Genomic DNA, 25,705 nt, shown 5'->3' with positions numbered 1-25,705 from the left:
GAACACCGAATCGTTTAGAAACGAAGCACCACATTGACATTGGTGCTACTAGTAGACTGAAGTCGCCAGGTGTTGCTGTAACTATGTCGACACTAAAGAAAGTTATATGGCCCCAAATCATCCTCTTCGGCGACTCAATAACGCAGGTAACATTTTGGGACACAGGTCAGTTTGGGTTTTATTCTTTACTCTGACATGCCGTGTTTTTGTTTCAGTTTGCGTTTCAAGCGAACGGATGGGGATCCGAAATCTCTCATAAACTCGCCAGGTACAGATTTTATGATAGCACAGATGGATTATTGCATTTTGATGATTTTATCATTCCTTTCATTTATTAGAAAATGCGACGTAGTAAATAGAGGCTTGTCGGGTTACAACACAAGGTGGGCTAAGACTGTGCTTCCTCGCATCGTGCCCATTTCTGATGCCCCTATTGCGGCTGTGACCGTCTTCTTCGGCGCTAATGATTGTGCTTTGGAAGGTAAGAACATTTCAAGTGTCATTTCAAGATCTAAACACCAGCGGCAGTGATACTATGAGACACTTACAAACGTTTCTTCCCAGACAAGAACCCCGCGCAGCACGTGCCTCTCCAGGAGTTCACGGAGAATTTAAAAGATATTGTCAAATATCTGCTGTCTGTAGGAGTATCCAATGACAAGATCATCTTCATCACACCACCACCACTTCAAGAAGCCGCCTGGGAGAAAGAGTGCTTGCTAAAAGGTGACACACCTCCTGAATTTAGGCTGTGTTCAATACTAGTGTACTGCATGCTGCACAGTGTTAGAAAATAGCATGTACACGGTAGTATTCTATACTGCCATCATATGACCTCATTACTTTTAATTAAAATAATGAAGTTTATTTTTAATTTTAACTCAATTTTATGTTAAAATGTTTGAACTGAACAACCTGAACAAATAGATCAAAGATGATAATCATGCTGGATTCTTCATTTGAGAGCCTTGCATTGAGGGATACAGTACTGTATTTTCATTGTTGAGAGCACACACACACACACACACACACACACACACACACACGTGTAAGACACATTTAATTACATTAAGAAATTACGTAAAATACCAATAAATAAAACTTAACATTAACAAACATTAGTTACACTATAAACTATTTTGGTTCCCCTCACTTTACAACAAATATTTTAAAGGAATAGAAAAATATACGATATAAAACAATTCTTTATAAACAACATCTGCTGTTGATACATTTTTACTCAAATCTTGGATCAAAATCGACTTGCAAAATACCCATTTAATTCTGAAATTATAACCAGATCACTTCATTAGACACGCAACAGTGTCATGTGACAGCAGTGTAGCAAATTAGATGAAACATGTATTGCTGCATATTACATGCTGCTTCACATACTATTTAAAAAAATACTTGGCAGTATATAGTTTGAAGCAAGCACAACTTAAGTATTTAGTTACAATGATAGTCTCTCTCTATCCCTCTCTCTCACACACACACACATAATGAATATTGTTTTTGGTGTGTTTAAATGCTCTTTTTCTTTTTTAAATCAGGTTCCGCTTTGAATCGTCTGAACTCTGTGGCTGGTCAGTATGCGCAGGCCTGTGTTCAGGCTGCTGGACAGTCTGGTGTGGATGTTCTGGATCTCTGGACGCTCATGCAGAAAGACGGGCAGGTAACAAAGTTGGCAAAACCATAAATGGTGAATTAACAATCAGAACTAGAATAGAAACAAACTGTTTTTCCCCTCAGGATTTCTCAGTATATCTTTCGGACGGACTTCATCTCTCTGATAAAGGCAATCAGTTTGTGGCAGAGCATTTATGGACACTTCTTGAGAGGTGAGTGACTGATTTGCCCTTCATTCTGCCTTACTGGGGGGATGTGGACCCAAAATGCCCTGAGAGCAGCCTACTGTGTGATTAAAACACAGGTCAGATGATGCACAGCGTGCAAAACACCATTCAGTTCCTATAGTTTATATTTGGACATTTTTGGATACGCTTATCCTAAATTGTGTAAGGACCATCCACCAGTCACGACTTGATTTGAAAACAGGAGGTGTTTGGAGTTACTCAAGTTAAATCACAGATGTCACAGATAATGTTTAATGTTCTGCCAAAAATATATTTAGATTTCTGAACGATTAATGTTTTGGTGAAGCCAATTGATTTATTGAGCTTCTTATAAGCTTTTTAGTAGGGACAATAATGGCTTTCATTTTTAGATCTTCTGGCAATATCAAATGTATTTTCTTTCAGGGTAATAAAATAATCAGAAACACTTCAGTGTAGAGGCAGGTTATTCATGTGGCTTCAAACCCCAAGAATAGGCTACATGTTAAAAAAATGTGACATAACCAAGCATAAAAACACACTGTATGATAGCAGAATGAGATCAGATACAGCTGTCTACATCCAAGAGAGATGTTTTAATTACTTCTGATTTGATATACAGGAAAATAAGAAACAATACAAAATATACATTTAGTCATTTGACTTCTGGCACTTTAAGACTTGATAAGATCTTAAAATACGACTGTAATAGTTAAAGTCAGATATTTCACAGTGGGGGAATACTATATTGATTCATTTTGGTCACATCTATACAACTGTTTTAGTGGCAAAAAGAGAAAATCCATGAAATATGCACATCCCTCGGCTCTGTAATCAGTGTTTCACATATTCATGCTGCTATATTAACATGACATGAGATGCTATGGAGTATATAGTAGTACAAATTAAACTGAACAAACCTTAAAGCAAAAAATGATGTGCAATTTCTACTTTTAAGCCTTAAGAACACACAAAATAATACTCATAAATTGCATCTCGTCTTACAGTTTCCAAACACATATGACATTTAATTCATAAACATGTCATAGGACATGCATAGCTTGAATCTTCTCAGCAAGTCGACCAGTGTAACATTAAAAGTATAGAGTCATGCAGTAGTCCTGCTGCTCATGTTCTTAATGAGGTATACATGAATAAAAATACTACTGGATGTATGTTACAAGGCACATACTGACTGTATTAAAAGAATATTAAATACAAGTTAAAAGGATTGTTTACCAAAAATAGAAATTCTGTCATCATTTACTCACCGTGATGTCATTCCAAACCCAGAAGTCTCTTAATCATCTTCGAAACCTGCATTCTCTCCAATCAAAAGTCCATTCTCCCAAAACTTTCATACTTTACATCAGGCATCCTCAAATCTGGCCCACTCCTGCAGAGTTTAGCTCTAACCCTAATCAAACACACCTGAGCATGCTAATCAGAGTCTTCAAGATCATTAGGAAATCACAGGTAGGTGAGTTTGATCAGGGTTGGAGCTAAACTCTGCAGCAGACTGGACCTCCAGGGAAAGATTTGAGGAACCCTGCATTACATGATACTAATGCTTTACATGATGAAAAGATTTCATGCTAGATTTTATTCTCATCTATACACAAATCATTTCTGGTAAATAGAAAGCAAATATAAGGTGATTGTATCTCTTCAGAAGACCTGGATTAAACTATATTTGATTCATATACATTTACAATTTCTTTATGAACATTTTGAAGTGTGAGTTTTGGCAGAATGAATTTTAAATGACAGATCTCTCTCAGGTTTTATTAAAAACATCTTCATTTGTGATTTTTGGGTTTGAAATGTCACGAAGGTGAGGAAATGATAGCATAATTTTCATATCAAGATGAACTGTCCCTTTAAGATGCGTTTTTCAAACCTGTGTTACTTACCTTCTCCAGTGGAACATAAAAAGAAGATATTTTGAACACTGTTGCTACTGTTTCTGTCCATACAATAAAAGTCACTAGGGTCCAAAAGAATATTTGACCCCATTGACTTCCATGCATCTGTGTTTCCACAAAAGAAAATCAATCATACAGGTTTGGAACGGCATCAGGTTGAGTAAAAAATAACAATGTTTTTTTTTTTTGGATAAACTATCAATTTAAACACATAGACTTTTGTCTTTTTGCTGGCTTCTGGAACTGATGAGTCATATTTCACAGCCAAAGATGCTGTCCAAAGCTGTATTGAATTTATTCCTTTAATTTTTTAATTGACCAAATGCAAAGTAATTTCTCTTGGCAGTTTCTGACATGCTTTTAAGTAGCACTCTATTTTTAACAACTACAACTGTGCATTAAAGGAATGCTACAAAATTTCTAAGAACCAACCAAAATGTGTCAGCAGTTTGCACATCACGTACACTTTTAAATGCACCAACAAAATGAAGCCTGATTGCAGCTCAACTCATTTTTGATTCATGCCAGTGTCAGTCTCAGCACGCCGTCTCCTTACTGTCAATGCGCGCCTGTCTTGTCAGCCATCTCTTGTCCCCGCGGGATGGCATTGTCTGTCCGGTGAGGTCCTCGAAGGACCTGGCAGCTGTGTTGCTTTGACGGAAGCCGGCCTCCTCGTCCAGGTGAGAGGAGTCTCCGCTGGGGTCCTCCTCGATTGTGGCCATTCGCAGCAGATCTGCTTTGAGTGTGGCGGAGAGGTTGGCAGGGTCTGGGCCGGCGAACTTCTCCTGTGCCAGTGAGACGCCGGGGCCTGTGGGGCCCAGTGAGGGCTGAGGTCGCGCTGCCGCTGAATGCAGATGAGAGGCCTTCACAAAGCGGATGGACGCCGATTCCAGACCGCTCATCATCTCTGCGCTCTAAGGACAGAATTTGTGATGGAATAAGTAAGGGAGACTTATCGTAGTTGTCACAACTACATAATAGGCATAAATAGGGATGGGCATGAGTACTCGGAAGTGACAGCAATAATTGATTATCAAAGTACTGTGTATCAGAGATTTTTACTTTCTGTCAAAAACATTTAGACCAGTGGTTTTCAAAGATATTTCTTTTGGTATTCTGCTGAAACTCAAAATGCTGCTTGATTTTTATTAAAGGGGTCATCGGATGCCCATTTTCCACAAATTGATATGATTCTTTAGGGTCTTAATGAAAAGTCTATAACATACTTTGGTTAAAATTTCTCAATGGTAGTGTAAAACAACTTTTTACCTCATCAAAATCAGCTCTGCAGAAATCAAACCATTTTGTTGCATGTTGCTTTAAATGCAAATGAGCTCTGCTCATCCCGCCTCTCTCTTCTATGGGGTGACAAGCCGTACTCTGAGAGAGTGTTAAATTTAGCCGCGGAACTTGCTAACTAGCACGTTATTAGGAAGTCATTTGCATATTAGCACGCCATTTGCTAGGGGTGCAACGGATTGTAGATGATCTGTGATCCGCACAGACCAGACCCCACGGCTCGGCACTCATGTGATTCGCGGGGTTAACGGTTAAGTTTAACCATCATAGAGTGAAAGTTTATCATTTGCACATTGTAACTACTCGCTGGTCATTAAACAGTCCACGCTTCCAAGATACTGATGTCCATATGTTTTATTTTCCTGATATGGAACACCGTGAAAACATGCAAACAAACAAAGAAATAGTTTTACACAACAATTCAAAGGACATCAACGCAAATAAAAGAAATATACAACCATTAACTCTTTTACCGTGTTGGCCTGATAACCAGCAGTAGAATGGTAAGGAGCTCTAACATGTGTCTCTGAATTCACATCTCGCCATTCAATTTGTACCAATACTTCCAGGTTAAACTAATCAGGAAGGGTCATGTGACTTTCATTTTAGTCAACTGAGAATACAGCAAAATAAAGTACAATACCAACAAAATTAGGAAATTAACACGCACACAAAAATACACACTTAAATCGTGAAATCATAAAGATACAAACAATATAAACATTAATCCCTAAAATCACAATACGTCCGTCATAACTCATAACTGACCTATCAGCGTCAGCTACACACGTTTTGTCTTGCCAATTTACCCATTCAAACAATTTGAAACCATTCAAGCAGAAGAGAACACGCACACTGTTGTTTTTTACCCAAAGCGAGCACACGCAGAGAGAGAGAGAACACTTCAATTGCTTAGGAGACATTTTTGTCTACGTCCCTGTTCCGGCGTCGAAACAAGGGCTGTTACAGCTCACTCAGGACGGGTCTAAGGTAAGACGGCCGTGTCAATCAACTATCGTGGGAGCAGCCTTGGTCCGTGTGACGTCACACAGACAAGAAGCTGAGAATGGCCTGATTTGAAAAAGGGGATATTATATTTAGGGATTAAATAAAACCACTGGGTGGATTTTTATCATTATAGGGTGGTTGTGTACACACACATTTATGTTCAAACAACTTGTAAAAATGAATTTTGCTTCCGATGACCCCTATAAGAGAAACTAGGAGTGCTGATACATGAAGATTCATTTTGTGATTTTAAAATATCTTCTGTATATTTGTCAATAAATATAATTATTCATGGAAGAAATAAATAATTTCAGTTTACACTTTTTTTGTTTGTAGCAATTGAATTAAGTATTTCTAAGAAATATAATTTAGTCATTTTAAGTTGCCCCGTGGCTCCCTTGGAAGTTTGCTGATGGTTAAGAACTACTGATTTAAACAGAACACAGTGAAAGAAATACAAAAGGGTTCTGAGAACAAAATCGAACAAAAAAAGTGGTTTTAAACTATTTTTAACATGCCATCTTAAAACTGTGACTGAATTAAAAGCAAAACGTGATACAAAGACATCTGAATGATGTTTATGGAAGTAAACCAGCTACTGATTTATAAAAAAAAAAAAGGAAATTTTTTGCATTTAAAAATACAATTATTTGTATTATTTTTTTCTTTTCTTTTTATATTTATTATTTTTTATAATAGCACTTTTACTGAAACTTGGACAAATTATTATTTTTTTTAATTCAGCTTTTTTGCATAATTTAAAATTACAATTTGTATTATTTTTATTTAATAATAGCATTTTTACTGAAAATTCTTCACAAAAGTGTGCAGAAAAAAGTAAAATATAAATATATATTAAAAAAAAACTTGTGGACCATCTCTAGGATCCAATTTTGATCAATTTTAAAAAATGTTAATACACAATTATAGAGTTAAACAGTATAGATCAAACAAAATTGCGAATCTATTACAATACACAAAAATGATAATTCATATATATATATATATATATATATATATATATATATATATATATATATATATATATATATATATATATATATATATATATATATATATATATATATTATGTAGAAATTTATATTTATACATAGTTGCGCAGTTAACTGATGCTCATCCCTATGCAAAACATTAACAGCATGCTACACTTGAGTTAAATGCAGAAAAATATGCATCTGCCAAATCAGTAACGGTCCATTCACATAAATGAAGAGGCGGGTACCTGTAGCGTATGCAGTATCAAGAGAATTTCAAAGCCATGCATTTAAAATGCTCCGGTACTGAACTACATCCAAAAACAGCAGAAACCGGCAACACATCCTCATGGACACCGAATGCACGAGACATACAGGACAAGCTGAACTAAACTCAGTCAGTCCGTCTGACACGTCACAACCAGCGCGCTCCTACTCATCACACTCAAGGGGCATAGCGGTGCGGGTCTGTATGACGCTCACTCACCTGAGTTGAGAGCTCTACTACACACCTCCACCATCATCTGCTGCAGTTCCACAAGGGTCAGAGCAAACAAAACACAAGTCATACATGTGCAGCCACGCTCGCCCATACTCGCTCGGATAAAAGACGCCATGCTAACTGGATGAGCAAGTTATTATGTTACTTTGGGGTGCTGGGTGACTTTAATGCAGGTTTAGTTTGTTAGTTAGTCTGTTAGTAATCTGATCTCCGCTGCAAGAGAAAGGAGCTATGGTGGAGTTGTAGTTTTGTGACAGAAGGACTTACACTAGGGTACATCATGGTTTTGGAGTTGTCCTCATATTGCTGATCCAGTTTCTTGTCCTATTAATGAGCAAAGAGAAACGATCACTGTAATGTCTTACCTTTAAAGGCCTCGTTTAGCCAAAAATTACAATTCTGTCATCATTTACTCACCATAGTACTTACACAATTACTTCTGTGGAGGTATTATCAGAAACAGAAGTTTCTGAACATGACCGCAATACAAATGACATTATGGCAAAATTTATTTAAGTTTACAAACTGTACAAAATAACAAGTATCCCATACACTTAAAAAAAAAAGACATAAAAAAAAACAAAGCCATTGGCTTATTTCCTTTGCGGTCCTAACATTTTTTTTTTAATGTTGATTGAAATAAAGCTGAAAAAAATAAATAAAATAGAAATATCAGATGAAAACTTGTAATGAAAAATGAAATGAAAATGTTTTGAAATAAGCTTTTAAAATGACTAAAACAGAAATAAAAATTAAAACTAAATAGAAACAAATAAAATGACAAAACCATAATCATAACACAACAGAATTATAAAAAATTAAACTAGTTTTTACTAAACCAAATTACTAAAACTTGCATTTAAATGAAAACTAAAAGTATCAAAAAAAAGCTCATTTAAAATATTAATAAATACTATAATAGTACATACATATTGCTAACATACGGATTAAAAATATAAATATCTTATAAGTATATATTTTTAATTATAAATAAAAAGTGTAAATAAGTATATATTAAAAAGACAAACTCAAATTTAATAAAATAAAATTTTAACTATAAAAATGAAAAGCGAATTCAACCCTAACCCATATTAATAAATACTATAACAGTGTATAAATAATGCTAAAATACTAATTCCTCACACAAAGTTATCACCTGGCTTTAGAAGACTTGAAATATAGCATTCAATTCGAATGGACCACTTTTATAATACTTTTAGGGAGCCTTTTGGAGCTTGACTGTCAAAATTCAAACCAGTTGCACAGAAGAAAGTCAAATGAGTGTGAGTAAATAATGACAGGGTGGGCTATCCCTTTAAAGCCGGGCTCACACTGTGCGATTTTTAATAGTCTTTTGCGATTGTTGCTTGTCACACTGTACGAACATGATCCCCATGTCAGACTGTAGGATCTCAGTTGTGTTTAATGTCAGACTGTACGACAGTCAAGACGCGACAAAAACGGACGTACTCAAGAAGACTTGTCCGGAGTTTTACGTCATCAATACGTGACCCGCGTTCTCTCGCTATAATGGTAGCTAGCAAACAACAACAACGTGTAGCGTTAGTTTTATTAATTACATGCCTTGATGTTAAAAGAAAAAACGAAAAAGACGACGTGTGTGGAGCAAGTCATGGCTGGGCAAAAGAGGACTTTATGGACTTCCAGTTCTACAGAGCGAACTTGAGGTAATTTTGTTATTCGAGTTTAAACATCCTGCCCCTTAATAAATAAACTTTAAGTAAACTTTACTTTGTACATATATTGTTTTTACAAATAACAAAGTTGAAGTTTGACGTTGTCGCGCTAATTGCGTCATCAAGTTCAGTGCTCCTATTGGTTCTTGGTTTGACAGTCGTCGTAGGAGATGTCACACTGCAGGAAAGTGTCTGAAATCTGCCAGAATTTAATCGGAGGAAAAAATTTATCGCAACGGCCAATAATCGGCTGTCGGTGAACATGTCAAACCAGCGATCTAGACAACCAATTTTAGCCTAGGATTATAGGAATCTTTTAGGATTTTCAAAATTTGTCTCAGACGACCAAATCGTGGCCAAAATCGCACAGTGTGAGCCGGGCTTAGAAAAATCAATCAAGAAAAACATATTGATTGTAAAATAAGTCTCACCACACAGTGCACCAGTATGCTTAGGGGAATCCAGAAAACGAGAGAGAAGACCACCACTGATCCAACTATGTTGTCAGCCAAGAACTTCCCTGCACATTGACAGAAAAGAGTCACCGCTGGCATTTACAAAACATACAGAAAAAGATCTAGCTAAATTCACCCTGCTATCATCCCTTACCAAATGTGTTGATGTCCAGTTTGTCAATGAAGTCCCATAAACGTTCGATGACATCTTGGACGTGCTTCATGCATTTACCCTGGAATGAACACCACCACCACAGCACTTATCACCCTAGTGAATAGAAAACATTATTCAATCTGATAAATGATCAGTCAAAACATAGACAAGCAGTGTACTCACTGCCCCGTCACAGAAGCCAACAGTACAAGGTTTGCCCTTGCGCAGGTAAATAAATGACCCATCACTGTCAAAGGGAGTGCACCCACTACCGTTCCTACAGCACACTTTACACGAGTTCTCAGTCTCTGAAAAACATCACAGCAAATGGACAGACTCAGCACTTGTGCATTCATAATTACAGGTAAAACATAAATCAACCCTCTCAATTAGTGAGCCAATATAACACAATTTTGATATGGTACGCATCTCAGTCTGTACAGTTTCTGTTTACATATATCTGAAGTCAATGTTGTGTAAAATAGTCTAAATAATCCTGTAATTTCAGTCGTTTTTATACATCTTACCTGCTGCCATTATATACAGAAGTCTGGCGATAGTCGTCACACAGTCTGTATTTACACTATCAAAACTTTGGGGTCAGTAAGATTTTTATTTATTTAAAAAAATTAATACTGATATTCAGAATTAATCTGATCAAAACTGACAGTACTGAACATTGATAATAACAAGGAATCAAAAAATATTTCTTGAGCACCAAACCTATACATTAGAATTATTTCTGAAGGATCATGTGACACTGAAGACTGGAGTAATGGCTGCTGAAAATTCTAATTTGAATCACAGGAATAAATTACATTTTAGATCTATATTCAAATAGAAAACAATTTTATATAGTTATTTTCACTATATGGCTGTTTTTAATTTTGAAACTAACCTTTAAAAAAAAATTAATAATAATATATATGCATTTGACTGGTCATCTAGTCAGATCTCTTGGTTGGACACTAGTGAACACAGAGAGGAGGGTCTGTTGGGACATTTACCATTGCAGGCACAGGATTCAAGATTATGCACAGCCTCACAGAAAGGCATGCACTCGCCCCTCTGACATTGGCCCTTGTCAACACACTCTGTATTATCATCCAGGTTACCAGGGGTGGGGCACTCACTGCTGTTGCCTAGCGATACACAAGGGTAAAACGTTAAATGTAATTGATGCAGACCACTGCTACATGGACACTGGAGAGTTCTGGGGCTCACCTGTGCACCTTGACATGCCCTTGCAAGTGGCGGTGATGGTCTCCTGACAGATCTTATCTGCACTATCAAACCTACAGTTCTTGCAGCAGGGGCTGTTTCTGTCACTGAGGGTCAAAGACAACAATTTCAGCCACAAATACTGAGAACCACACTTCTTAAAACTTTTTTTAAACTATATTCTGACTTTTGACTTCTAAACCTTTTATGAATATGCTTCTGTTGAAGCCATTAGCCAGCATAATTAAACCTAATTGAAAAAATGTACTTATCCAATTTAAATTCCCATGAATATACATAAAATATACTCTAGTCATGTGATATATATGCAAGTTAAATATATTAAGGTTCTGCAATATAGAAATATATTGTGGAAACTTAATTTCCTGTAGAGCTGCTTTGCACCGATTTGTATCGTAAAGAATTTTCAGCATCATTACTTCAGTCTTCAGTGTCACATGATCCCTCAGAAATCAATCTAATATGCTGATTTTCTGCTTAAGAAACATTTCGTATTATCAATGTTGAACACAATCGTGCTGTTTAATGTTTTTGCAGAAACCATGATAATTTTTTTGGGATTCTTTGAAAAATAAATATTTTGCAATATTATAAATATCTTTACTGTCACTTTTTATCAGTTAAATGCATCTTTGCTGAATAAAAGTATTAATTGCTTAAAAATTCACTGAATGGTAGTGTATACATGCATTATTTTAAAAGTTTTATTATATTATATTATTCTATTTTTTAAATTATTATTTGTTAACGCTATTCATTGTGCATAAAATAGCTTAACAAAAGATATTACAGGTTTTTATCAATTTTCATATTTTTATGTAATTAATTTTATATTAATTAATTTATTAATATTCTAAAATACTTTATTAATATTGTTTTTTATTTCTGAACTGGTTGGTTTGGTTCATGACTTAGATTGGGGTATTTTTTTAAATGCCTATACAATGAATAGAAAAAATACTTTGAGAAACAAGACCACTGAAATAGTGTGTGGTCACTATTGTGATCTATATCTGATCGATGCTGATAGTCTTAAATGCTGATATCACTATGTCTATCACTGTTAGCTTCTTTACCTGCATTGTGCCTGCTTCATGAATTTGCACTTAGCTGTGCAGCAGGGGTCATCATTGAGATGAAGGAGTCCAGGGTCACAGTCTTCATCCTCCTCCACACGGGAGTTCCCACACAGCTTACTGCTCCTCTCCTTAAAGCACTGATGGGCCATGAACTTTAACGTCCTACTGACAGAGAACTTGCTACAGCTGGAGAAGCGCTGAGGGAACAAATAAAACCGGTGAGTAAGTAAAGTAGCTACACGTAAAAGGGAAAAATCAGTACAGGATGGATAATACCTTGTTGTTGACGTGATCTCCGCTGACTGCAATTGGGTACATGACATATTTGCCACCCTGGTCGTCGCTGGGCGCACAGGCAAGTATGTTGTCTGGATCGTGTTCTGCTCCAAAGTTGTGCCCGAGCTCATGAGTTGTTACAAGATCTGCTTCCTGGTAAGATAAATCATTAGTATGCTACCTGCTAGTATACAAGATGCAAGTGGTATTAAAAGCAAACCTTAGTCAGAATAGTTTTCCCATAATTCATGGTGCTTGTCAAGCCTGTGTTTAGGTAGCTGGGTTTCCTGATGGTTAGTGATGGATAGTAGGCTGTAAGACAGGAATGTGCAAGGTCAAGCACTTTTGAAGAGTGGAAGTCCACTGATCACAGTTGAAGAGATCCTTACGTTTAGGGCAGAGTCCTCCCAATCCCTGTTTGGAAGGAGCCACGTATGCCAGACCCAGAGTGCCATCATCGAAGTCCTGATAGGTGAAGAGATGGGCAAGGCAAACTGTAGAGGCATTGTCTGCAATGTCATAACTGAATTGCTAAAGAGAAGCAAGATAAAGATGGGATAAAGGTGAGGGTCTATAAATATGTGATGGAGGGATCCAGACAAATAAACTTGCTGTATATTATAATTTACATAAACTAACATTTTACTTCAGCATTTTATTAACATGATAGGTTCCAGCACATCATTCAAACAACGTTTACCTTACAGTTGATATGACCAATATTTTTTTACTGGTCAAAATTTTTTTTTAACTCCATTAATAAATTAAGTAATTAATAATGACTTTAAATAATATGTAAACAAAAGTATGTATCTTTACACATGAACATACTTTTAGTATATATACTGATGTAAGGTTCACAACCCTAAAATACATCACAGTAACGAATCCTGGTTAATTGAGAATCAAACAAGAAAAATGACCCGCAGTTAAGTGAGAGAGTCTGTTGTGAAGGGATTCATTGTCTGAGTGAATCTGATTCGAATCACTAACTTGCAATTAAGCAAGAGGCTGGTTCATGAATCTTTTCCACTGATTCATGAAAAAGAATCAATTCTTAAAAGTTACTCTTAGTGATTCAGACATCATGCTGTCTGTGCAGGAAACAATGGTAAAAATAATGGTAAATAAATATGAACTTATTTATTTTGAATTTTTTTGTCTATTTTGAAATACTTATTAATACAGTACAGAATACAAATCACAAACTTTTAATTGTACTGGAATAATTCACATTTTGACCTGTGTATACTGTATTTCTAGGGACACTGCACTTACTTCTAGAAGCTTCTTCACATCCCACACACCGTCCTTTCTTCCAAATGGGCTGCCATCCATGTTGTAATGAATCTCTCCGTGGGCAACTTTTGTGGGCTCTTTGTTTATAATTATCTGTGGGATTTATATACAACTTAGACGCCAAGATAACACACGCAGATCAAAAACTTGGACTCACTGAACAATGAAATGAAGCTGAAAAAAAGCATTGAGCACATGAACTCCACTGTAATGATGGAAAAAGCAAGAAATAGATTTAGTAAAAGTGTCAGTTAGAGGACGGCTGTACTTTCCCATACAGTAAAAATGAATGGACAATGGAGCTTTCAAGCTTTAAGAAGGATGCAAAAGCATCATAGAAGTGTTTCATATGACTTGTGTGCTGTATTGCAACTCGTCTGAAGCCATGTGAGAGCTTTGTGTGAGGAACAGAGGTCATACAATTACAAAGTTTTTCAGAATTCAAGTCATTATTCACTGATAACCTTCAACGCTCATCATCAATGAATGTTTTAATCAAGAACTGTATCACTGATTTTTCAATGAATAATTCAGAGCGCTTTAATGATCCATTTCAGTGATTCATTCAAAAGACCCTATTTCACAATTCAGACATTACTACTTCTCTTGTGAACATTTCATTGGTAGTTTGAAAGGATATCAAGCAGGGAAGTAACGATATCAAAATCTCAATTATAGTAATAGCCATATATTTTAAAACAATTGCACTGTAAAATAAATGAAAATGAATATTTAATAAGTATATCATTTTTGCTTTACACTACAGTAGGGCAATTACAATACTTCTTTCCTAATTTCTACCTTTGAAAGAGATATTTTGAATTTGTGCTGCAGTAACGTTTCCCATTTAAACCACTAGCTGTCAGTAATTCATACTTTTAAGAAGTTTACATGTATTTTAAAAACTACAATTTTTGCCCAGAAGACCTATATATTGACCTGTCATATTGTCATGTGACCACGATAATATCGAAACAGTGTTGCTATCGTGATATTATGATATTAATAATATCTTTACATCCCTAATCAAGATTTTCAGTGAATAATAACTGAAAAAATAAAGTGCAGAAGTCGTATAGAACAGTTTTATTATATTTTTGTAGTGCCTTTCACACTAAATCTTCAACTGTTAAACAATTCCTTTAATAAATAAGAAGAGAAACTAGAGGTATTATCACATCTGGAATAGTTAGCCCTGGGTCATTCTAAACCCTAGTTAAATGGAATACTGGGTTATCTTGTTTCACATTTTTAGCACTTGTATTATTGCAGACTACTATCAAATGTTGCCTGAATGGACTTTTGTCTTTTTGAATTTTTGAAGAATTCAACAGTTAACAAAAAAACAATCTTCTTCACAACAATTAACGTGTTTTGTCACCACTTGCCATTTTTCCCTTAAAACTCTGAATCAACTGTTTATACAATGTGCTGTGTTTTCATGATTGCCCAAAGTCTGTGAATATGAGGCATGCGATTGTGTGTCTGCTGCCTAACATCTAGTCATAGCATTCTAACGGCGCATCGTTTAACACTGTACATGTTTGGCACCGCAATGCTCCAGACCACGGTTTCATACAGCGGTGGCCAAAATGATTAGAACACTAGTATTTTCACCAGCTAAAAAATGGTTTTAAGTCAGTTATTTCCATCTTTTGCTGTAGTGTAGTGTCAGTAGGAAAAAAGAATATCAGTTTACATTTCCAAACATTCATTTAGCCATTAATTGTAATAATTCAGTGAGATTGTTGTTTGCACAAGGAGTCTGACAACAGCCAGTGCTCCACACTGAGATCTGATCATCATCCAGTCTGTCTGGAATGACATGAAGAAACAGAACAAACTGAGACAGACTCAATCCAGAAGAACTGTGGAGAACAACGTCTCCAAGATGCTTCAAGAAACCTACCTGTAAAGCTACAGTACTGTTTTAGGCACTTGTGTAAAAATGCTGTGAAATGATGATGCTGTCAAAAAAAAAGTCATATTTGATTTTAAAGTCATCAACATTTGGTGTGAGCATCCTTTGCTTTTAAAGCAGCTTTTGCCCTCAGTGCACTTGCGCATAGTTTTTCAAGTAGCTTTGCAGGAAGGTTTCTTGAAGCATCTTGGAGACGTTCTCCACAGTTCTTCTGGATTTAGTCTGTCTTAGTTTGTTCTGTTTCATCATGTGATTCAGACAGGCTGGATGATGATCAGAACAGATCTCTGGCTGTTGTCAGACTCCCAGGGTTAAACATAGTGTGAAAACTCTTAGGAAAATAAAACTCATCTACTGAAATAAGAATGCTAAATTTTAATGAGAACAGAGAAGAATGATCCTGACCTGCTGAATCTGCACACCGTAGCCTATAAAATCATCATCCCAGGATGTGTTTCTGTATATATCATCCACTCTGTCTATCAGCTCAATCTGAAATACACAAAACGCACAAAATCAATACATTTTTAATCTGATATCATGGTGTTTATATGCAACAAACTGCTCTGTTGTATACTACAAGTTGAGTGAGGGCTCTCTTTTCCGGTTACATTCATTTGCATTGCTCACCAAGTAGTTGAGGGTGGTGCTCTCCTCTCCACGGCCCATGTGCTTGTAGAAGCGATGATCTGCCACTAGCAGCAGTGGGCAGGTGTTCTTCTTGTGGTCGTGTGCAGATCTTCTCTCTATGTTGTGAGGCTCTGCATTCAAGAAATAAAAGCCACTAAACATGCTGCACTATAAAATCAAAACTAATCAACCAAATTATTATTTCTAATTGCTCAGTTCCAAAGCATCAATATCCATAAATGGATCAACACAATTTAAAGCAACACAATGGGGGACTTCCATGACTAGTATGATAATGGAGAACAAGAATGAAGTTACTGAATTAAATTATTATGCATTGTCTCCAGACTATGCTCAGTTTTCGTAGCAGGAGGTCACTGCCGGGTGACTACATGCTTGAATAGACTGATGTATAACTCCTACACACACTCATGCAGTAACCATCTCGCTCATCATGAGCATGTGATGAAAGCTGAATATCTATTGTGTGTTTAGGCTGCTATCATAATTAAATATGTCGGTCTCAATATTACTAAAAAACAAAATGACCTTTAAAGACAACATTTTACAATTACACTAGAATCCATATAGTCTGAAAGTTCATTTGGTGGTTTAAAAAATGCAATAATTATATATAACTGCAGGGAATTCCAATAAATTCCTGTTCCTCAAATTTAGTTAAAAATGGTCTGCCACCTGAAAAAGTTTCAGAACCTCATGAAAAAAGGAAATGGGGTTAATTTTGATAACTTGTCTGATTTCCAGTCTCCAATACTAAATTACCCAAAAGCCTATGTGGTCCCGTTCCATATATTTGTAAATACACACCCTCCTCCTGTTGCTTCTGTCCCGCTGCTCTCGCCTCTTCTGGCAGGAGCTCCTGAGCATCAGCGTTCACATATCCACACACTTTGGGTGAGGACAGTCGACTGATGTTTTTAATGTCCTCTGAACGGTACACCAGCAAACGGCCATCAGAGGGTGACTCTGTAAACCGCCACAAGGGCTAAATGAAGACAAGAGTAAAAATGCACACTGTGAAATTAATATCAAATATGCTTTCAAGTATTAAGCATGTTTGAACAAATTACCTCTACATTATATTCAGCCTCTTCAGTAAGAATGTGGGCTGAAAACTCCTCCCCGTCTATGTGTGCCTGCACACGCGAGTGCTCCTCTCCTGTTGAGATAGCAAACAATATGTTGATGTATGATAATAAATCAGAGATGAAAAAAACAAGAATATTCAGTTCTCAGCCAAGGCTGATGTTTTCATCCTATGTCTTACCTACTACGTGTCCTTTATAGTAATTCTGTAACTGAATGTCAAATTGGTCCTCTTTTCCATTCTTGTCTAAGAATACAGCCTTGAAGTTGTCAGTGAAAAGGTCTGTGTTGGTTGTCAAGTACAGCTTGAAGTGCCTTTGAAAAAAGATGTAATCAATGTGTTTTTATTTCAGTGAAACTCTAAAGGAAGAACAAGCCTCTAATCGTGATCTCTTCAGGTCAGAGGTTTAGAGAAGAATAGCATAAACACTGTAACTCTCAAAAAAAAGAAAAACCCAGCAAAATGAATGAATGAATGGATGGATGGATGAATTAATAAATAAATAAAAAAAAAAATACAGAGATAGCCACAAAGATATATATATACATATACATATACATATATATATATATATATATAAAGATGTGGAATAAAAAAATAATAAATAAATAAAATAAATACAAATATATAATACATTAAACAAATAAATAGAAGTAAATAGGCTAATAAATACATAATATAATAATAATTATTATTATAGAAACCAGGGTGGTCAGAAAAGAATATCACTAACAAAAAAAAAAAAAAAAGCAATTAATATAAAACAGAATAAAATATATATTATATTCTTATAAATAAAATATAAAAAATACAAGTCTATATAATAGAATAAAATAAATAAAGGTACATGTTTTTATGAAAAGAAATATGCTAAAAATAAATGCATAAGATTATTATTATTATCAGAGACCAGTGGTGGTCCGAGAAGAATAACACAAATAAAAAAATAAAACAAAATAATTAATTTAGAATAGAATAGAAATAGGTAATATATTATATATTAGATAAAATAGATAAAATAAATACAAAATTATCATAATTTTAAATCAAGGAGGGACAAAGAAGAATAACAAACCTTAAATAAACAGATTAAGTAATTTATAATAAAATAAATAATTTAATCATTATAAAGAATCAAAAAATGAAAAAGTCGCATATCACGTGATCTGCCTTTAGCAGACTTCAAGTCTGCTTATTTAGTGCCTTTCGCTGTGTAATAGTGAGAGAGTGCTGTGTGTTGATCTGACAGCTTTACCTCTGGAGTGCTGTGAAGCTGACCAGCCGCTCCACATGTGATCGAGCATCAACATCCCTCTTCCTGACCGAGTGAAGCTGGAGATCTGATGCAGGCACAACATCAAAGTCTGACAGTATGGAGCTGAGCGCATCTGGATGAAGTAAAGCATATATATTTCATTACTCCTACATAATACCACACACACACACACACACACACACCATTTCAACTTCTCAAATCCCAAAACAATATCTAAAGATTAAATATTAGTAAATATAACAATTAAATATTTTTGGTCAGCACTACATCCTACTGTACAACCATCCAGTGACCCAAACAGTTTCCACTGCAAGAGAAGTTAGTTAATGTAAATGTGTTTTATATTCAACTGCAAATGCAGCAGCTTCCATGTTGGAGGAAATGAACTAACATAAGCGGTCATGACTGAGTCAAAACAGGAAAATGAACTCACCAATCCAGACAACCCCCAGATATTTTGTTTTATATTTAATTTCCTTGTTGAGCCCATTTGAACTGCTTTCTCCGAGTAACTTACCAAACTCTTTTATCTCTTCCTGATTTCTCAGGTCTTCTTCAACAGATGCTGGTTTCACCGCACTATGGATAGAAAGTGGAGCTAATAACACTAAATAAAATATCAAAGACTCCATACTGGCGATGAAGCATCACTTCTGTCAAAGCACCATGTCTGGATGTAAAGCCCGCAGCTGTCAACATCTACTGTCCGTCATTTACCAACATTCACGACCACCTTCTGTTCGCTTAATGAAACTGACGGTGACAGAGGGCTTTAAATATAAAAACTGACAGGATGGGATCCCGTTGAATGCTGAATGTCCAAAAATACGAGACATTACACCGCGAACCGCCACAGCGTTCAGCTTCTCTCACACTGATTCGCGCTGGATTCTGCTGCGATAACAATCTGAGGAGGAATTCCGCCGACTCTACTTCCGGGCAACGATTGAAGTCCCCGGAAGAGGGAACTCTTATTTTGAATTATATTTTAAATTTGTACTGAGATTTTTTTTTTTTTATTATAACTGACCACGATAAATAAAATTTCATACGTGCAAATAAATTAAATAAAACTGATCTTCCAAGGACTCTCTTAATTTACTGTAGTAAAAACTATTTATTTAGAGTGTGTATACAACTAAACAGTTTTTGTATTAAAATGTAAAATTAATCTAATTAATATATTTTTAATAAGAGTAGGCATGCAGATACTTTTATACAAATAAACATTGTGTTAAATAAATTAAACAAAAACGAACAGTTTAACTAAAATTTACTAAGCTAAAAAAAGAATGAAATTATTTTACTTAGCTATATTTGGCAAACATTATTTTATTTTTCAGCACATCATGAAATTACATCATACAACATTTTTGAATCCATGTTTTTAATGATATATTTTTCAACAGTGGTCTATTAAACCGTTTCCTTGACATTTGAAACAAAATGCAGACATAACCAAAATAATAGGGGGAAAAAAAGATGAAGATGAATACATTGTAATATCACAGTGTTAGACGCAAAGACAATACAAGTAAATATGTAGTATTTTGTAATTGTATTTCTTTTTTATCTTTAGGACTTACACATACATGCGATTTTACATTAAACTGTACAAGTGGAATTTGGTTCTGAATCACAACGAATAAAACATTATGACGTCTCAAAAACAAACAACTGACACATGAAAAGGCCATCTAAGGAAGAGTGAAAGGCAAAATCTGTTTTAAAACAATGGCAAGGAGCACTGACAAGGTCCCTAAAAATCCATAGTGGTACAAGTCAAAGCATGTAAAATAATCATATCTGGAATAAACAAATGTCAAGAGTGAAAGATCGACATCAATGCAAACAGACCACTGTTGAGAAAGACAAAACTAGACATGCTTTCCAAATTCTTGCTCTAACTCCAAATTATAAGAATTTGCAGGAGTTTCATCAGGAAATATAAAAACCAATCTGCAAAGCTAAGTTTTGTGCAACAAGCAAATTCCAACAAACAGGAACGATACACTTTTTGGCTGATTGCAAGATCTAGTGTACGTCAAGGAGTATTTCCCAGTTTACATGTAAAGCCACAATTATTTCTAATTTGATGTAGGAACAAACAGCGTTTCAAACGGGATCATGACAACCCAAACAAAGAGAACAAAAACAGCACTTGACTGAATGAACAGGCAAAGTGCGAATTCAATAACCCTGAATTAAGGAAACAATTATATTGTACAACTAATAATTCATAAACACTGTATACAACGAAAAAAGAACACCAAATGGAGTATTACAACAAAATATATACATACATCATAAATGAAACACAATTAGCTTAATTTTTTTAAAGCCCATACAACATCTGTTTTGAGTATATATTTAGAAGAAACAGAAAATGTTCCCTCATCAACGTCATAAAAACCTGCTTGGCACGATTGTCAATATATACATATACATATAAATACATACATATATACATATAAGCATTTATATTATTCTACATGAAATGGCCAAATGTTGCTGAATAACATGAGCACAATTAGATTCAGCTGGACTGAGTAACTTGTGTGCTATTCATAACTGACAATGATGCTGTGCTTTAATTTGATCCATCATGCTGATTTTTGCTTGTCATAATCAGAAAATAATGTAGCAAAATCAATTCTGAGATGCTATTACTGTACTGTATATCATGGCCATTTCATGTACAATGTTGTGACTACATATGCATTAAGGTATTTCTTTAAACATCACACAAGCTGAAAAGTGCCAAAATTATTCATCTAAGACCTGAGGATAAACAAATAAAATTAAATAAAAGCCCTCAGCTACAGGAGAGAAAACCAGTGAGGTACTCAAAAACTTTAAGGCTAAAACGGGATAATGCTACCAAAAGATGGAGGTGACTAACATCAAATATTCACCAAAAATCAACTTTATGAATACTGTGAGTGAATACTGTGAAAACATTCACCTTGCCATATCAATCTCCAATTTGCCACCTTTCCATTACACAACATTAACGAAAAATGGCAGCTGAGGGAATCTCACAAAGGATTTTAAGGAAAACTAATGAGCTACATATTATCCAGCTACACATATGGCAGGTGCTCTGATCTTAAGATTTCTGAGTAACATGGCGCAACAGTTTTTGAGCATACGCTTGCTATTTCAGGTGGCGCAGGCAAGATATTGACATTCAGTATCATACCTCGATTTTAAAATTAGTCTATGAAATGAAAGAAATCATTTAAATAGTATTTGTATTGGCTTTTCAGAAACTGTCCGACTCCGTTTGGAACATAAATTGAAATATTTTGCCTTTTAATTAAAATACACTAACTTGCCCACAGCAACAATTTAGTTCAAGACAACAGAAACCATTTTTTTTATCTTCAAGTTATATGAACTTGCATAGATACAATGCTGGACTTGTAAATATGTTAAGCCAAACAGTCTCGAAATCAGTGTATAATCCCAGCCAGAATTACAGGGACTGTTCCAAAATTCAAAAAATTTATTATTATTTTTTTCCAAGTGTCTGACAAAAATTACAAGATGACCAGAAGTCACATTTCACTGGAGAAAATGATCAAGGAGTGTAAAAAAATAATAATAATAATAAAAAAAGTAAAGACAGGTTAAAAATGTTTTATTTGGTTTCAGTATTTTGACAGTTCTCGTTTAAATGTTGGGTTTTCAGATAAGGTTAAAGTGTCGTTTGAGTGACACTTTCAGTAGGTCAATATCTGGTAAACTCACAGAACAGCCCTGCTTTGGAATCATATTTATGCCTTAGGGAGGTCAGTGACTCGATCTCAAGGCTAAAAATGACGTTTAAGTGCACCGAGAAATTTCATTAGCAAATATCATCTGCTGAAGACAACAGCCAAAATCTGCCAAATCAAACTAGGTTTGTCAATAGTTTCAGACTGAAAGACAATAACTTGACATGAAAAAAGAAAATTCTGAATGCAAAATTTAGCAGTTACCGGTAATAAACATTTGAAGTAGCATTTTAGCTATAAATTGGAGTCAAAACTGAAATCTACTCACTCTAGAGAATTTAAAATGACAAAAAGCCCCTTATCTGTGCAAAACAAGTTATAAAGAATAGGCCGTGTGACTGAAATACTATTATGCACATAAAAACAGACATGAACACACTGAATATATGTTCTATTAGAACAGAACCCTCCAGAACTGTGACATATGCGAAACATCCAGAAAATAGACAAGCGCTGGGATGGAACAGCGCTGTGCTCCTTCAGTAACATCTCTTTTGTTACTGCGGAGGGAACCCCCAGCTCTCGAATCCTCCACCTAAGCAAGCAGCAGGCTCATGAAGTCTCCGTTAGTCTCATCAGGCCTGCCGGGACGGAGCCTACTCAGCTGGCTGTGACAGTAACCACAGCGTGAGATGGCTCGCGTTGCGGCATCAAATGCGCAAGTCCCACCGGTTGATGAAGAGCTCGAAGGCGGAGGAAAAGAAAAATTAAAGGAGATGACCGGAATTCCTCGTACAGGGACTGCTCTCGCCGGGCTGTTAGGTGGGTAAAGGGTCATCGTCGCCTTTACTGCACTTGCACTTACAGCACAGCACGAATGGTGTGGCTAGCAGCAGGAACGGAGAGGCTACCAGTAAGAGGAGGCCAAAACCGGCAAAGATTCCAACAACCTGCGGAGAAAGAGATGAAAATATCGCATAAGATTAGCATGAGCATGAGGCTGCTACCAGCACACTTTACTTCTGGGATGGTACTCTGCAGGTGACGAGCAGAGCTGGTTCCCTTCAAACATTATGCTTAGAATTGAGGTTCATCAGACCAGAGAATGTTGTTTCTCAGAGTCTGAGGGTCCTTTAGGTGCTTTCTTGTAAATTCCAAGTGTGTTTTCTTTTGTCTTCACTGAGGAGAGGATTGAGTTTGGCCACACCGCCATAAAGCCCAGATCGATGGAGTGTTGCAGTGATGTTTGTCCTTCCTGTAGATTTCTCCTATCTCCACATATAATCATGGAGCTCAATTAGAGTAACCATCAGGTTCTTCGTCACCACTCTAACCAAAGCCCTTCTCCATCAATTGCTCAGTTTGACCAGGATGCCAGCTCTAAGAAGAATCCTGGTTGTTTCAAACTTCCTCCATTAAGAGTAACAGGGACTACATGCTTCTGTGACCCTTCAATGAAGCAGAATTTTTTTTCTGAATTCTTCCACATATGTGTGGCTTGACGCAAACCTGTTTCTGAGCTCTACAGACTGTTCTTTTGACCCCAGGGCTTGGTTTTTGCTCTGATATGCATTATCAGCTGTTGAACCTTTTATTAAGACATGTGTGCCTTTCCAAATCATACCCATTCAATTTGCCACAGGTTACCTTCACTCAAAGTCTAGAAACACCTACAAGCGATATGAATGCTCCTGAGCTAAATTCCAACTGTCCCAGATAAGGGTATGAGTACTTATTGGAATCATTTAAGTTTTTTATTTTTAATAAATTTGCAAAGATGTTAACTTTATTTTGCTTTACCATTATAGTGTATGGAGTGTAGATTGATGTGGAAAAAAGTAATTTAAAGCAGTTTAACATAAGGCAGCAACATAAAACGAGAAAAAAAAAATGAAGGGGTATGAATACTTTCGCAAGACACTATCTTCAATTATATATATATATATTAAGGCTGTCAGTTGATCAAAATTTTTAATCTAATTAATCGCAAAATAAATTTGACTGAAAATACCAACAAAAGATTATTTAAACAGCTATTTTTGTGTTGAGAAAGTATCAAGTAGACATTACAAATTGTAACTTGTAAATTGTAAATATTTTATTTGATTCAACAAAATTTATTACACAAACATGTAGGCTACAACGGCCTAGACTATGGAACATAAAAGAAGATAATTTGAGAAACATCTCAGTATTTTTTGTTCATACAATGAAAGTCATTGGTAACCAAAACAGCTTTGTTACCAACAGTCTTCAAAATACCTTCTTTAATGTTCCACAGAAGAACGTCAGTCATTGAGGTTTGAGTAAATGATAACAGAATTAAATTTTTTGGGGTGGACTATCCCTTTAATGTTTTATTATTATTATTTAATTAAATGATTACATTTTTAATTCAATTATACTCTTAATAAGAAACTAAATCTGCCAGCAGGTGGCGGTAAATGTCTTTATGAGTCATTGATTCGAACGGCAGATTCATTCAGGAATGAAGTAAACGGCTCTTTTTATGAAAGGTCTTTAAATCATCGGTTCACAGATTCGTTCAAAACGCAGATTCATTCAGAAACTAAACACCGCTGTATTGCTTGGCGACACACAATAGCTCTGCTATGGCTTTAAAGGTAGTTATGTTCTCTGCAAAATTGAGCAAAAACACATCACATAATATTTTAAAATTTTAAATATAACAATATCAACTTATTTACTGAACTGTGGCATAAAAATCACATTTGCACTTGTGCAAATCAGGACAAAAGCGTCACTCATGTGATATTGCTCTCGCTGCTCGTTTGATATTGCTTATATGGTATAAATATGAAACAAAAATATATGAGAGATATGAGGGGCATACAGGGGCATTTTTTGCCCAAACAAGTATTATAATATTTTTTAGGTAATAACAGCTAATTACACCACATGATAATTTAACAAAATGAACTAATATGGTCTTAAAAAAGGTCATCATTTTTAAATAACAATCAGTGAAAAATGTTTTCTTCTTAAAATAATAAACTACTTAATGAAAAGTAAATATTTAATATTTTTAATAATAAAATTTCTTCATTATGACTCGTGACTTTTTTTTACTTTATTCACACCAAAAATATAAATTTTAACTAAAATCTTGAATTGTATTTTAATATATTATTGGCTAAATTAATAGGTGTTCTCTGACACTTGAACTGACATTGTTTGAAAACAATATGAAAATGTTTAAAAAATTTAAATTAATATGAGTGTGAGTAAACAATAAGAACATCTTCACTTTCATTTGAATAATTC

At 35.4% G+C, this 25,705-nt stretch overlaps 3 protein-coding genes across 7 annotated transcripts in view; 1 reads left to right on the top strand and 2 right to left on the bottom strand.

The window, feature by feature from the left end:
* LOC306885885 (isoamyl acetate-hydrolyzing esterase 1 homolog) lies at positions 1 to 3,966 on the top strand. 3 transcript variants are annotated; one of them, XM_079442681.1, is made up of 6 exons: positions 7 to 146; positions 216 to 268; positions 339 to 481; positions 565 to 726; positions 1,554 to 1,675; positions 1,753 to 3,966. In XM_079442681.1, exons 1-6 carry the CDS (start codon positions 84 to 86, stop codon positions 1,843 to 1,845), a joined length of 636 nt encoding a protein of 211 aa, XP_079298807.1. In that variant the 5' UTR covers positions 7 to 83; the 3' UTR covers positions 1,846 to 3,966. The 3 variants fall into 3 exon arrangements, with proteins under 3 accessions (XP_079298809.1, XP_079298807.1, XP_079298808.1); XM_079442682.1 differs by having other exon boundaries at positions 384 to 481; positions 1,753 to 2,762; XM_079442683.1 differs by lacking the exon at positions 216 to 268 and having other exon boundaries at positions 1 to 165; positions 1,753 to 2,763.
* LOC306885883 (disintegrin and metalloproteinase domain-containing protein 17-like) lies at positions 3,949 to 19,645 on the bottom strand (the record flags this gene model as incomplete). Of its 2 annotated transcripts, XM_079442677.1 has the most annotated exons (20): positions 19,219 to 19,645; positions 18,681 to 18,813; positions 17,606 to 17,739; positions 17,409 to 17,497; positions 17,146 to 17,323; positions 16,318 to 16,448; positions 16,093 to 16,179; positions 13,746 to 13,859; positions 12,857 to 12,998; positions 12,688 to 12,779; positions 12,468 to 12,620; positions 12,189 to 12,388; positions 11,095 to 11,198; positions 10,878 to 11,012; positions 10,054 to 10,178; positions 9,871 to 9,949; positions 9,693 to 9,781; positions 7,832 to 7,888; positions 7,550 to 7,589; positions 4,319 to 4,674 (listed from the first exon to the last, which is right to left on the bottom strand). In XM_079442677.1, exons 1-20 carry the CDS (start codon positions 19,331 to 19,333, stop codon positions 4,319 to 4,321), a joined length of 2,553 nt encoding a protein of 850 aa, XP_079298803.1. In that variant the 5' UTR covers positions 19,334 to 19,645. The 2 variants fall into 2 exon arrangements, with proteins under 2 accessions (XP_079298804.1, XP_079298803.1); XM_079442678.1 differs by lacking the exon at positions 7,550 to 7,589 and having other exon boundaries at positions 3,949 to 4,674.
* Positions 19,646 to 20,012: 367 nt separating this feature from the next.
* LOC306886002 (putative E3 ubiquitin-protein ligase RNF144A-A) overlaps positions 20,013 to 25,705 on the bottom strand; it is a 43,013-nt gene continuing 37,320 nt past the window's right edge. For both annotated transcript variants that reach the window (XM_079442851.1, XM_079442850.1), the window contains one exon: positions 20,013 to 23,370. In XM_079442851.1, coding sequence (XP_079298977.1) covers positions 23,239 to 23,370 — 132 coding nt within the window. In that variant the 3' untranslated portion in view covers positions 20,013 to 23,238. The remainder of the gene's footprint in view (positions 23,371 to 25,705) is intronic.

This window comes from Barbus barbus (genome assembly GCF_936440315.1).
Source record: "Barbus barbus genome assembly, chromosome: 20".
Lineage (NCBI taxonomy): Eukaryota > Metazoa > Chordata > Actinopteri > Cypriniformes > Cyprinidae > Barbus > Barbus barbus.
This window is presented reverse-complemented; position numbering and strand designations above follow the sequence as displayed.